General features: G+C 45.3%; 1 protein-coding gene across 12 annotated transcripts in view; it reads right to left on the reverse strand.

Moving 5' to 3' along the window:
• The window catches only part of MID1 (midline 1), a 677,015-nt gene that overhangs the window by 57,377 nt on the left and 604,420 nt on the right, over positions 1-15,218 (reverse strand). For all 12 annotated transcript variants that reach the window (XM_033420201.2, XM_033420193.2, XM_049704925.1 and 9 more), the window contains 2 exons: positions 14,719-14,867; positions 6,938-7,065 (listed from right to left, as the gene is read on the reverse strand). In XM_033420201.2, the coding sequence (XP_033276092.2) occupies positions 6,938-7,065; positions 14,719-14,867 (277 nt within the window). The remainder of the gene's footprint in view (positions 1-6,937; positions 7,066-14,718; positions 14,868-15,218) is intronic.

Consider the following 15,218-nt stretch of genomic DNA (forward strand, 5'->3'; position numbering starts at 1 on the left):
GCCACGTATTTTTATATTCAGGCGCCCAACTGCAAAAATACTGATGTTTGTTACCCCATAACATACCAGTCAGATAAGTGTCTGAAAATTTTCTTTCATTACATGGTTTGAGGCCTAATAAAAATGTATTAGTGTGATTCAGTTTTCTTCTCGTTTTTCAGTTGATTGATAGGTGGTATGTCAAATTAAGAACATGACTGCCAATCAGTCATATCTAAGAAGTACATTTTCCTTCCTCAAGAAAAACAGGATGCCTTGGCATTTGATTAACTTATCGTTGGGGAAGGCTGCTGTTTTATGCCTTGAACACATGCTGGAGTGGAGAAGTCTAAATCCTACCCAAATGATGATTTTAAGTGGACTTCTACTGGACTGATTTCAGTAACTGCTTTTATGAGACGAGTCTGTGAGCAAGAAAAAGCCTAGGCAGTGAGTGCTTTGCACCGGCAATAATATTTTACAGCAGGAGCTGGCAAGCTATGGCTATGGGCCAAATCTGGCCCACGGCCTGTTTTTGTAAATAAAGTTTTATTGGAACACAGCCAGGCTCATTCACTTATGGACTGTCTCTGGCTGCCTTTGTGCAATAGCAGAATTGAGTAGTTGCAACCATATGTCCTGCAAAGACTAAAATATTTACCATCTGGCCCTTTACACTCAGCGTTTGCCGAGCCCTGGTTTAAAGCGTCGATCCAGGCCTTTTCTTCCATTCTTCTGTACACCAGGACCTAACTTCAAAACGAGAAAATATATCTGCATCCGACAGATGAGCGACGTTTGCTTACACCATTAGAGAACTCTTTCCTGCGTGAAACTTTGATGAGGATGGATTAGGCCTAAAGAAACCCCAAGAGGGAGGAAAGTTTATGAAAATGGTAAAATTTAAAACCTGAATTGTTTCAGTACTCTGCACTTTGCCGCTTGACGATACATGCGGGACACATATCGTACGAGGCAAGTCCCTTTTACATCTGTGGCATAAAGTCAGTTAGCCCAGCTCAGTCTGTTGATTACTGAATTCCACAGACATTACTGCAGCAGCCACTGCGTCACGGTGTGCATTAAGGGATACTACACAGCCATAAAATGAAATAATGCCATGTGCCGTGGACTTGGAGATTATCATATTAAGTGAAGTAAGTCAGGCAGACAAAGACAAATACCATATGATACCACTTACATGTGGAATCTAAAATATGACACAGATGAACTTATCTATGAAAGAGAAACAGACTCACAGACACAGAGAACAGACTTGTGCTGGCCAAGGGGGAGGGGAGGTGCGGGAGGGATGGATTGGGAGTTTGGGACTAGCAGATGCAAACTATTATATATAGAATGAATAAACAGCAAGGTGCTACTGTAGAGCACAGGGAACCATATTCAATATCCTGTGATAAACCATACTGGAAAAGAATCTGAAAAAGAATATATTGGGTTGGCTAAGAAGTTCATTTGGGTTTTGCCGGAAGCTTGTGTATACTATATATATATATATATATATATATATATATATATATATATGTATATGTATAACTGAATCACTCCGCTGTACAGCAGAAACTGACACAACGCTGTCAATCACCTACACCTCAACAAAGTAAATTTAAAAACAGAGGTAACTTGAAAAAGAAACTTGGGCATCAAGATAGAAGGGCTCTGCAGAGCCCTAAAGCGTTCCTTCTGGGGTATGACTCCATCATCTGTCTCCTGAAACATCCACACGCAAGCTTCAGGGTCAACAAAAACACAAGTATAGATCAATGGACCAGGCTAGGAAGCCCAGAGAGAAACCCACGCACCTACGGTCACCTTATCTTTGATAAAGGAGGCAGGAATATACAACGGAGAAAGGACAGCCTCTTCCATAAGTGGTGCTGGGAGAACTGGACAGCTACCTGGAAAAGAATGAGATCAGAACACTCCCTAGCACCGTACACAGAAATAAACTCCAAATGGGTTAAAGACCTAAATGTAAGGCCAGGCACTATAAAACTCTTAGAGGAAAACATAGGCAGAACGCTCTCTGACATAAATCACAGCAAGATCCTTTCTGACCCACCTCCTCGAGAAATGGAAATAAAACCAAAAATAAACAAATGGGACCTGATGAAACTTCAAAGCTTTTGCACAGCAAAGGAAACCATAAACAAGAGCAAAAGACAACCCTCAGAATGGGAGAAAATATTTGCACATGAAGCCAAGAATTAATCTCCAAAATATACAAGCAGCTCATGCAGCTCAAAATCAAAAGAACCACCCAATCCAAAAATACGCAGAAGCCCTACACGGACATTTCTCCAAAGAAGATATACAGCTTGCCAACAAACACACGAAAGGATGCTCAGCATTGCCACTCATTAGAGAAGTGCAAATCAAAACTACAATGAGGTGGGCTTCCCTGGTGGCGCAGTGGTTGAGAGTCCGCCTGCCGATGCAGGGGACATGGGTTCATGCCCCGGTCCGGGAGGATCCCACGTGCCACGGAGCCGCTGGGCCCGTGAGCCACGGCCGCTGAGCCTGCGCGTCCGGAGCCTGTGCTCCGCAACGGGAGAGGCCACGACAGTGAGAGGCCCGCGTACCGCCAAAAAACAAAAATAAAAACAAACAAACAAAAAACTACAATGAGGTATCACCTCACACTAGTCAGAATGGCCATCATCAAAAAATCTACAAACAATAAATGCTGGAGAGGGTGTGGAGAAAAGGGAACCCTCTTGCATTGTTGGTGGGAATGTAAATTGATACAGCCACTGTGGAGAACAGTATGGAGGTTCCTTAAAGAACTAAAAAGAGAATTACCATACGACCCATTAATCCCACTACTGGGAGTATACCCTGAGAAAACCATAATTCAAAAAGAGTCATGCACCACAATGTTCACTGCAGCTCTATTTACAATAGCCCGCAGATGGAAGCAACCTAAGTGTCCATCGACAGATGAATGGATAAAGAAGATGTGGCACATATATACAATGGAATATTACTCAGCCCTAAAAAGAAACGAAATTGAAGTTATTTGTAGTGAGGTGGATGGACCTAGAGTCTGTCATAGAGTGAAGTCAGTCAGAAGGAAAAAAAACAAATACCGTGTGCTAACACATATATATGGAATCTAAGGGGAAAAAAAAAGGTTCTGAAAAACCTAGGGGCAGGACAGGAATAAAGATGCAGACGTAGAGAACGGGCTTGAGGACCAGGGGGTGGGGGAAGGGTAAGCTGGGACGAAGTGAGAGAGCGGCATGGACATAGATACACTACCAAATGTAAAACAGCTAGTGGGAAGCAGCCGCATAGCACAGGGAGATCAGCTCGGTGCTTTGTGACCACCTAGAGGGCTGGGATAGGGAGGGTGGGAGACGCAAGAGGGAGGGGATGTGGAGACATGTGTATACGTATAGCTGATTCACTTTGTTATATAGCAGAAGCTAACACAACATTGTAAAGCAATTATACTCCAATAAAGATGTTTAAAAAAAAAAAAGAACAGATAGAAAGCTTGGAAATAGACCCATGATACGTAGAACTTGACGTACAAAAAAGGCAGCACCACAAAGGTGGCAAAGCCATCTTCATGAGGAAAGAATAGATGGCTTAGAAATTATGTTGATAAAACTGGTTCAAAATATGACGAAAAATTCAGTTAAATCCCTACCTTACACTAAATACAAAGGTAAACTTCAGATAGCTTAAAGATATAAATGGAAAAGTAAAACAGTGAGGCTACTGGAAGCAGCAGAACATCTTTGTGACTCAGGATGGGGAAAGGTTTCTTTAACAAGATCTGAAAACACAAAACTTAAATCACTAAGATGTATACTTTAAATACCTGACAATTTTATTTGTCGATTATACCTTAATAAAGCTGAAATTTTTTAAAAAATGAAAAAAATGATAGAATTTATTAGTGAAAAACAAAGATTTAGTGCCATGTGCTGTGACTCGGATGAAGAAGTGATACCGATCGAGAGACGCCTTCCACGGAGGAGGCCCAGCTGCATCATAGACATGCTTATTACTGTCCGTGTGGTCCCTGTTAGTGTGGGATCACCCTGCATGGGTCAGTGGAGAAATATTTACTCTCCCATCATCTAAACAGTTCATTGAATTATTTCTCCATCAACCAACGTAGAAAGATTTGGTTCTCTCTGCATTGCAATACATGATTAAATAAAAAAGAACACTGTGTTTGAAATAGGCAGGTAGCTGGGAGACACGTGGCAGGGGCTGTAATCAGGGAGGGAATGTCACCCCTCCGGGTTATTCACTTGACATACCATTTAGAGGCATGTCAGAGGCGAAAAAAAGGTCTTGTTTTCACAGCCAGGCAGACTAACCCTGTTTTGATTATAAAGCCAATGGGTTTGTCCTGAAAAGTCAATATCCAGCTTACAGTAAACGAGAACAGCAGCACGCTGCCAGTTTCAATATTCATGCAGTTGGTATACCAGAGCTGTTATTTTCTTGCCTCTGTCATAAACAGGACACAAGAAATGGTGGGTTAATACTCCACAGACACTCCAGTTCCTGCTTACGAACGTCTGATAAACTATTTGGACTTGGCAGTATCAGCCGAGCATTGTATGTTATGGCCAGGATCGATGTTATGTCTAGAAATGGTCCAAATTTGTATCGGAGGGTGACAGCTAAGAAGGCGTAATAGCAGGTACCCCATATGGTCTTTAGTTTGGCATAAACAGCCATCGGGATGATATATGGCGTACACTCTACAAGTCAGTGCAAACCACTTTCACAGTTTCCCCGGCAGTCAGTACTCTGGCATTCACATAGAGATTAGAATGGGCATACGTTATTGAAATGCTCTTGAACAACTTTGGGGAAATGGGAAGGACATTCTTGACAATAAGACACTGATTCTGTGCAGAATGGCCACGTGCCCAGCCACACATGTTTTGGTCTTCTCTGCCCTTGGGCGCGACCTTATGACATGGATCTAGCCTACAAGACACGAGTGGAAGTTTGCCACAAGACACGATGGATCTTCAGAGCAAGCTTTTGGTTTTCCTCATAAACAGACTTGGCTGACAGAGATTTTGGTCATCATTTCCCGTCTGTCCCTCTCTTTTTGTCCATAACTTGGGCATAACGCTTGGAGGTGGAGTAGTTCTGCAGTCACGTGGCAAGACAGTGACGGTGGCAGAGCACAAAAAGAGAAAGAGCCTGGGGTCCGACGTCATCACTGAACCGCTGCCCAGCCCCGGATGGCAACAGAAGCCTCTGTTCTCCTGTTTCTGTGATAGGAACACTGTCTGATGGGTTTAGTCACTGCTAACTGGATTTTCTGTTGCTGTGACCACACTCATTCCCAAATGATATAAGAAAACAGGAGATTTTTAATAGGATGCCATCATAAAAAGCATCTCAGCCCGAGAAAGGCACACCTGCCTGGTCCAGCACAGTAGCCACGAGCTCCGTGTGGCCCTTCACATTTCACTTTAATTAAAGTGAAACAAAAGTAAAAACTAACCACATTTCAGGTTTTCAACACAGCCCCACGTGGCTAGCAGGTATCCTACTGGACAGTGCAGAGTGTTTCTGTCATCCTAGAAAGTTCTGTGGCATGGTGTTAGTTGAGGTAAATCTCAGAGTGAAAAGCTACATTCGTAAGTAGTTGAAGTCGAGTTTGGTTTCTTACTGGACGTGCTTTTTGAGTCAACTTATTTCTTCCTTCATAGGCATCGTATGGTGTGAAAGAATCACCTAAGATGAGAAGATGTTTCTGGGGTGACTCGCCTCCCTTTGCAAATGCACCAAGGCTAAAACCGGCACCTCGGGTCCAGGCAAAGAAAAACACTGATCTGGGTACAGTGCTCCTTGAACATAGAAATCCTTTGCTTTCTAGCCACAGACTGTAAAAAATAAACATCACCCAATGCTCCGTCTCTCCTGCTTCCCCTTTCCCAACTGCTCTCCCACGAACGCACATACACAATGAGGGTGGAGACACTGGTGCCGCGCTAAGTTAGGGATGTGGTCTCTTGAAAGTGGCACATTCTCAATTCAGTGCACAGCTGGCTTCACTGTAGACGCGGAGCTTCACTGAATTCCCCGCGGCACCGGATAACACAAATAAAGTCATCTAAACAGTCCACATTCTATGAGCGAATGTGGTCAGTTCTTGCCTTAGCGGTCGACGGCTAAGAAAAATTTGGAAGCATGGTTAGGAAAAGGAGTAGCCAGGGGTTTCTTTTATTATGGCTGCTTTCGTTTTTTAAGCTTGACCTCACCCCCCCACCCCCACCCCCCAAAAAAATGCCTATCAAAAAGCACAGAAGTGAAACGTGGCACCAGGAACACAAGTGTGATTTTTAGGACATCTGCCATGGTGACCTTTGCCAAGACGAAATTGAGTCTTTTACTAGAAAGTAAGGAGGTCTTTGGAGTCTGTACAGACCTGAGCTAAATCCTAATTCTGCCTCTCCCTAGCTATCTGACCTCCAGCAAGAGGGATGACCTCTGTCGTTTGCAAAATGAGGATTATAATACTTCACCTCAATTCGATGTTGGGCAGATTAAACACACACAAAGAGCCAGGGCAGAGTAGATACCCCATTAGAGTCAGCTGCGAAGTTTTTCTCTGCCAAGGCACTGTGAGGGTCATCTGCCTTGCTGACATGAAATGGAAAACAGCCACGCTGCCCCATGTACCCCTCTGATGGCCAACAGAGGTATCATGTGTGGTACCCACACGCCGAGAGTGCGGGAAATGGTGGTCAATATGCTTTCAGTGACCGAGATTCTCTTTTTGCCTCTGTCCCCAGTTTAGTCTTGGACTGTATTATTTTGCTTGGAAAACAAACAAACAAACAAACAGACCAAAGGAATACCAAAAATGTTTTACGGGGATATTAGACTTCATTCCTAATGAAGTATCACTGAACGTACCCAGTATTAAAGAAAACACAAAAGACAATACCTGTAAGGTAATCCAGACATTCTAGCAATTTCTTCTCTCGGGAAAAATCTAAGGCAAAGGTGTCAAAGGTGTCGTTGAGGTTGATTTCAGGAATTAGCACCTGGGATGATGCCGTTGCCATGGAGACTCTGTAATTGAAACAAAACAACTTTTTAGAAATGTCAAGCTGGCTTTTACCATCACTGCATAGGAGTGAAAAAATAAAAGGAAAAGAAATATCATGAAGAAATCGTGTTTTTTAAAAATTAATTTATTTTTGGCTGTGTTGGGTCTTCACTGCTGCGCGCGGGCTTTCTCTAGTTGCGGCGAGCGGGGGCTACTCTTCGTTGCGGTGCGTGGGCTTCTCATTGCGGGGGCTTCTCTTGCTGCGGAGCACAGGCTCCGGACGCGCAGGCTCAGCGGCCATGGCTCACGGGCCCAGCCGCTCCGCGGCATGTGGGATCCTCCCGAGCCGGGGCACAAACCCGTGTCCCCTGCACCGGCAGGCGGACTCTCAACCACTGCGCCACCAGGGAAGCCCACCATTGCTGTTTTTACACGTGAGCCTCAAGAAACATCTCGGAATGGCGTTAACAGGCAACACAATGCAAATGAGTATAAGCTACGAGAGGAGGCAGAGGAACTGGGAAAACAGAAGAATGGCTTCCTCCCTTCCTTTTTACTATCGGGACAAAATTCCCCATGGAGGCGAAAGAATATTCATATTTCACATTGCTGTATATTTAACTCTCTGGCCCCCCGCACATCTAACCCCAGCGAGAAGCACATAGCTCCAGGCATTTCCTCACACATCTGTCTGGGAAACTGTTTGTTCTTTTCAGACTCAACCCTGCTCCACTTCAAAGAAGAGTCTTCCAAATTTCAAGCTGCATAAAAGGCAAAGTGAAGATTAAAAAAGAATGTTTCCAGATATTGGATTAGTTTAATCAATGACTAGCCTCTCCCTAAAATAAACATTAAAACAGGAGTTTTTGTCAGGCTCGTTTTCATTCTCCTTGTCTTCATGTTCTTGCACCATATTCCCAGCAGATGCCATGGAAAATGTACATGAGCTTCCTAACAAATTCCCCTGATGGGTCCACCATTTCCCCTCTTCATTAAGGTTGCTAGGTAGACTTCTCGTTTGTAATCTATAAAGCAAGCTATTGGTAGGTAGGTATCGGTCTCCTGCAGTGGACTCTCACGTTGATTGGGAAAGTTATTATTAATAGCAGAACATTTTGACTAATTAACAATGCAAGTGATTCTTCTAAGAACAGGAAAATTATGGGATGAGGTAAACCACTTCTGAGCACATCAAACTATGCTAGGCTCATAATCTTGATTTGGGTATTTCAGGAAGTTCAGTAAACACCACCGAGGACCTACTATGTGCAGGATACTGTGTAGGGTACTGGGAATTTTTGAGCAAAGAAACAACCTTTAAATGATTTAGCCATAAGCTAGTTACTTATTTTCTAATGAAGGGCACTGATGCTCATTTATACAAGACCACAGAGCTAGCTGGCAGCAGCCAGGAAGAGAATTCTAGGTCTGTACTCTTCCATTTAATTTAGAAAAACTTCAACCTGGTTACACTAAAAGACAGATCTCCTCTTGCATCTCCTAATGGCTCTTAAAGTTTTGGATTTTATAAAGAAATATGTCTTGGCTATAAAAATTACATCTGTGGGCACATCTATACAATGGAGTATTTTTCAGCCATAAAAAGGAATGAAAGACTGATACATGCTGTGACACGGCTGAACCCTGAAAGTATTACGCTAAGTGAAAGAAGCCAGACACAAAAGGCCACATGTTGTGTGACGCACTTGGATGAAACGTCCAGAACAGGCAAAAACCCACAGCGACAGAAGGTAGATCGGTGGTTGCCGGGGGCTGCGGGCAGGGGACAATGGGGAGTGATTACATAATGGGTGTGGGGTTTTCTTTTGGGGTGATGAAAATAATTCGGAACTCGATAGAGGCAGGAATTGTACAACACTGTGACTGTACTAAATGCCAATGAATTGGTCACTTTAAAATGGTTAATTTTATGTTATGCAAATTTCACTTCAATAAAAAACGTTACACCTGTGCCTGACATCTTGCTGGTGGGAACTTTGCAGAGTGGGAACAGAGAGGCTGAAATTTCCTAAGCCTGGGAGGCAAAGACTGACAGCAAGACTCTGGAGATGACTGCAGCTTTTAACACCTACACATTTTTTCTGATAGAAGGAAAGATATTTATCTTCGGCTACAATTTCAAATTCTTAATTGGACTGACAGGCGAGCGGAGATCTGCCAAATTCAACATTTTAGGCTATGTTTTTCTTCCCCGAATCCTTGTTGCCCATCTCTTGGCCTTTCGGATAAATTGCCAAAATCCACCAGGGCCATCAGCACATGCCGCTTTCTCAATTCTGTGCTTTTAGAGTCGTGTGTGTGTGTGTGTGTGTGTGTGTGTGTGTGTGTGTACGGGAATATGTGTACACATGCTTGTGGCTGTGTGTCAAGCTCTTAACATACTGGAGCAAATAACGGCATCGTGTCCTACCCTGACACTTAATAGGGTGGGCTGCACGCTACTTCCCCTTTCTATTTTGACTTTGATGCCCCTAATCTCCATGACACTCAGTTGCTAGCAGCCACGTGGGGCCGGTTTTCTGGAAGGAGGACATGTCTAGAGCTAGAGTGCTTCCAAGATTTCTGCCGAACAGTCAACACCAGGGGAAGATGCTCTACCCTTCCCACTTAATATTCCCCCACGCCCGACCGCCCGACAATGGCGCCTCAATGGGTCTCTCTCGGGCAGGTGGGCTACGACGCACATCACCATGGTAAAACCCGGTGAGTTCACACAGTAACCAAGTGTGGTTTACTTTAGTCAGCTCAGGAATTCCCAAACGCGTCTGACCCTGGAACCTTGTTGTTTTAACACCAATTAACACCCTGTAGAACACATTTCAAAAATCACTCATCACATGCACTCTAATTCTTATAAGTGACATCTTTCCAGCTGATAACTGGAGTTCTCGGGTTTGTGTTCTGGGGAACTCTGCGGGATCCTTGAATTGCCTATGGCAGTGAGGGACAGAGGAGTCACCCGGTGGAGTCTGAGTCCCTCCTAGGAACTCTGAAAAACGGGTACTGTTCAGAGGGAGTTTTCTTCTTATCATCCTCTTGATACAGATAATTTGCTGCTAAAAATGATTTTAATTTTAGACGTCTCCTAAGGAGTAGACCAACTTTCTTATACTTGGATTGAGTGAAGAGTTTCGCTTAACATCATTTTAGAAAAGTGCACATAGAATCACACTAAGAAGTATATGTTAGGTAGGCTTGAGAATATAGTATGTTATACAATGCATTTGCATCCATTTAGTGAGCGGGAAGGAAGGAAATTAGCATTTATTGTAAGTTCACCTTGAGACAGGAACTCAGCTAATATCTTTACTCCATTATTTCATTTTATCCCTACAGCGACCATAGTAGGTAGGAATAATCGGCCCTGTTTTATAGATTTGTTCACACATTCATTCATTCATTCATTCACGTGAATTCATTCATTCACGTAGCAGTTTGCTACGTGCTGGGGCCATAATGGTGGAAACAAGATGGCTAGGGGGTCCTGCCCGCTGGGAGCACATGAGCAAAAGGAGAGTCACAAGGATTACGGAGCAGCCCCAGTGCTACCCGTAAGTACTCCTGAGCAAATTAGCACAGAGCCAAGCGCTCGATTCCAAAGCATATGCGTCTCCTACAATGTAAAACTTGAGGCTCTCGCTCCGCTAGGGGTTTTCTGATGTTTCTGAATTGAAAAACTTGTTGTGGTCTGACTCAGCTTGCAGGCGAACATATCCACTGTAAGTGGTTTAACGATGCAGAAAAATCACACCCAACTCTCACTTGAGGAAGGCCTGCAGGATTAAAAGTTTGTTCTGGGCATTCCACCCTCGAATAGGAGAATAAAGATGGTTTAGAAATACACAGGCACCAAAGCCCAAGGCAGACACAGTAGTAAACACGACTGTGAAGTCACGTTCTAGAGAAGAATGTTAAGTCATATGAAAACATAAGTCCAACAAACATTATGGACTATCTACAACACTTAAGGCCTGTTTATAGGAGTCGCCAGCAAAGTTATCGCAACTACTGACAGAGGTAGCTAGTATGAGTCCAGTTTTCTAAGTCAAAAATAGCTCTTGGGGACTTCCCTGCTGGTCCAGTGGTTAAGAATCCGTCTTGCAATGCAGGGGACGCCGGTTCAATCCCTGGTAGGGGAACTAAGATCCCACATGCCGCGGGGCAACTAAGCCTGCACGCCACAACTACAGAGCCCGCACTCTGGAGCCCATGCGCCACAACTAGAGAGGAGCCTAGGCGCTGCAATGAAGAGCCCACGCATCACAACGAAAGATCCTGCGTGGGACTTCCCTGGTGGCGTGGTGGTTAAGAATCCGCCTCCAATGCAGGGGACACGGGTTCAAGCCCTGGTCAGGGGAGATCGCACATGCCGCAGAGCAACTAAGCCCGTGCACCACAACTACTGAGCCTGCTTGCCACAACTACTGAAGCCCACGTGCCTAGAGCCCATGCTCCACAACAAGAGAAGCTACCGCAATGAGAAGCCCGCGCACCGCAACGAAGAGTAGCCCCCGCTCGCAGCAACAAAAGACCCAATGCAGCCAAAGATAAATAATATATAAATATATTTAAAAAAAAAAAAAAAGGGCTTCCCTGGTGGCGCAGTCGTTGAGAGTCCGCCTGCCGATGCAGGGGACACGGGTTTGTGCCCCGGTCCGGGAGGATCCCACATGCCGTGGAGCGGCTGGGCCCGTGAGCCATGGCCGCTGGGCCTGCGTGTCTGGAGCCTGTGCTCCGCAACGGGAGAGGCCACAACGGTGAGAGGCCCGCGTACCGCAAAAAAAAAAAAAAAAAAAAAGATCCCGCGTGCTGCAACTAAGACCCCGACGCAGCCAAATAAAAATTTTAAAAGAAATGTTTTGTTTTGTTTTTTTTAAATAGCTCTTGAAGAAACCCAAAGAACAACAGTCAAAAAGTGACAGTTCTAGGATCTGAACCCAGGATTCCAAATCCCAAGTCCAAGCCCAGTGCCTTTTTACTATATTCTAATTGCCGGAAAGGGAAAAGGGCTCAGGAATTGACCAAGACGATTGACAAATAGAGACAGAAAGAGAGAGGGTGCAGAAACAGAGGGACAAGGGCTCCTAGCAAAATTTTACAGGCACTACGTATTCACATCTGATGGAAGTGTAGACTTCTCATAAGCAGTGGGCCAACTTTCTTATGCCTGGATTTAGTGAAGAGTGTTGCTCATTTAACATCATTTTAGAAAAGTGTACATACAATCACACGAAGAACTATATGTTAGGCTTGAGAATACAGTATACGATACAACTCATTTGTAGAAAGAGCAATCGGTCACGTTTCTGTTCTTGACGAGATGGGCTTGTGAGAGGTGGCGCTGAATGGATCCAGGTATGACCTGCTGGGTCTGAGCGAGATCACATGTGGGCATCCATGCGCTTGTGTTAGACTTCAAATGCAGGTCTTAACTTCCAGTTAAGTTCTCTCTTAACTGTTACGGGGCCACATTCTCCCCCCCGCTAGGTGAGAATTTATTCGTGTTAGACTGGATCGGATTTTTAGGGGTTGCTGAGACGTGCAGCCCACACTAGCCATTTCATCTGGACATCTCACAATTTACAGCTGGAGAAAAGTACTATTGGATCCCAGTTGGAAACCATGACGTAAGTGTAAACGCTGTCTGCTAGAGTGTCCTGGGTACACTGGAGTATTAGTGCCGTGTGCAGTTTTTAACTTTAGCATGAATATTTCAGGCAACTGGAGGCAGTTGAGAGCAGCGAAGACAATTAAGTACTTGCTAGGAGTCATGAGGAAAGAAGCTGGCCGCTCTTGGAGAAGGGAGGAGACCATTTTAAGGATATAAGAGGGATGGTAACCAGCTGTTATCCCCGTGCTTTGGAAGAGATAAGTATCTAACCAGTCTCAGAGGAAATATTCTCAAGTAGAAAAAGTAACACAAAGAAGCCGGTTGGATTCTCGACCAGAGTTGTAAAGATACTCTACCCTCCTCCCATTGAAGGAACAGTGAAAACGGAAAAACCACCACCTGCCTCTATGTGGTATTTTGAGAATTAGCACAGTGGGCAACACAAGCAAGCCCTGCACAATCATTAGTTTTCTTTCGCCTTCCTCGAAGAAATTCAAGGCAGAAGATGGTATTTTTTGCCCTAGGCCAAAGGTTGGCAAAGTACCGCCTGAGGGCCAAATCTGGCCTGCCGCCTGCTTTTGTCAATGGTCTTATTGGAACACACCCTCGCCTGCCCATTCATTTCCATCTACGCTAGGCTGTTGGAGACCTACCCAGAGTTGAGTAGCTGTGATGGGGACCTGATAACCTGCAAAGCTGAAAATATTTACTCTCTGGTCCTTTACAGGCAAAGTTTGCAGACTCCTGGGCTTCCCTGGTGGCGCAGTGGTTGAGAGTCCGCCTGCCGATGCAGGGGACGCGGGTTCGTGCCCGGTCCGGGAGGATTCCACATGCCGCGGAGCGGCTGGGCCCGTGAGCCATGGCCGCTGAGCCTGCGCGTCCGGAGCCTGTGCTCTGCAACGGGAGAGGCCACGGCAGTGAGAGGCCCGCGTACCGCAAGAAGAAAACCACCAGCAGAGGGCTTCCCTGGTGGCGCAGTGGTTGGGAGTCCGCCTGCCGATGCAGGGCACGCGGGTTCGTGCCCCGGTCCGGGAAGATCCCACATGCCGCGGAGCAGCTGGGCCCGTGAGCCATGGCCGCTGAGCCTGCGCGTCCGGAGCCTGTGCTCCGCAACGGGAGAGGCCACAGCAGTGAGAGGCCCGCGAAGTTTGCAGACTCCTGCTCTAGGATAACAGACCAGCATGAAGGAGCTCTCTGGGGGTCTTCTAGGGATAGTCTTCTATTACGGCTTTGGAAGAGGATCAGTTGACTCTGAAACTTTGAACGAATGAAGAGTCAAGGCCACTGGCATTGGTTGGAGATGTCATTTAGGTGGCATTAGGTGCTTTTCCTGGGCTCCACAAGAATTGCTATAGGTGTTTGCATCAGTGAAGGTGAATAATTTTATGCCCATCAAGTACGAGCACTGAAGGCACAGTGACCCCTGTCAGTTTCACCGCTGACCTGCCCATTCAAATCATGTCATTTTTATGTCCCCCTACCATAGAATAAATATTTCAAAAGAAGGAGGTATGAAGTTGACAGTTTTGTCCTTTCTTTTTCTCCCACATGAGTCGGCCTTGACCTTTCAGGAGAGGCAAAGCTTCTCAACCAAATAAAAACAGGCCTAACAGAGAATAACACCTGGGCAATTTTGAAAAACTAGATAAGCCCTGAAATGGAAGAAAAGATTCCCTTTTATGTTCTGGTCTTCATTTTGATGCTTTGTTATCAACTACACGATAAGATCAGGTCTGAGAGTCACAGTAAATGCCGTTTTGTGCCATTATAAGCTTTCTTCCCCCACTAAAAGCAGGCTGATTTCATTCTTTCTAACTGGCGGACTCTTGTTTCAAAGGCCTTGAACTCTAGGCTGATACTGAAAAGCCTTTGACATGTCAAAGGGAAGCATCTTTAGCTGGAACAAAGCACCTCAAAGCCTCTATTCTCTGTGGTACTCGGCCTTGAAAATGCAAACAAAGGCAAGGCAGGGCAAGGCCAACCAATCACACCCCAGACACAGGAGCCCAGGCGCCGAGAATTTCCCAGCAGCCCCCGCACTCACCTCTCAGTGATATTCTTCGCGGTCTGTAGGAAACGCGCGTGATCATTCTCCTTCAGAGAGTGTTCTGCTTGGGAGATGAGTGATGCCGACCGCTCGATGCACTGCTTGCAGTTTGCAATCTGCTGAGCCAGTTTGCGAAGCCTCATCACCTTGAACAAAAGAGGCACGAAGATGGTTACACGGGTGGGCTCGCTTAGTGAAAACGTGTCGGGCTGGACCCTCCCGGTGTGTGCGTTTTATTGTATGCGAGTCATCCTTCAGTAAATGTTCAAAAAGGAGGCAGAGAAAGACGGAAACCCCAGCTATGGCACTCTTGTCTTAGCTATTCTTTATCTCCTTGGAGAAGTGTTGCTAATTTGTTTTAAGAGGAAACCCTGAATTGCGAATTGCTTCCCTGTTGATGGGGGAGAAAGGTGTTGCCCAGTGTGAGTTACAGAGGGTCACCGGACCCCCTTCCCTCACACAATTACCGTAAGATCGTAGGGAACCCTGAAACTTTC

This window comes from Orcinus orca, chromosome X, assembly GCF_937001465.1.
Source record: "Orcinus orca chromosome X, mOrcOrc1.1, whole genome shotgun sequence".
In the NCBI taxonomy this organism is placed as follows: Eukaryota; Metazoa; Chordata; class Mammalia; order Artiodactyla; family Delphinidae; genus Orcinus; species Orcinus orca.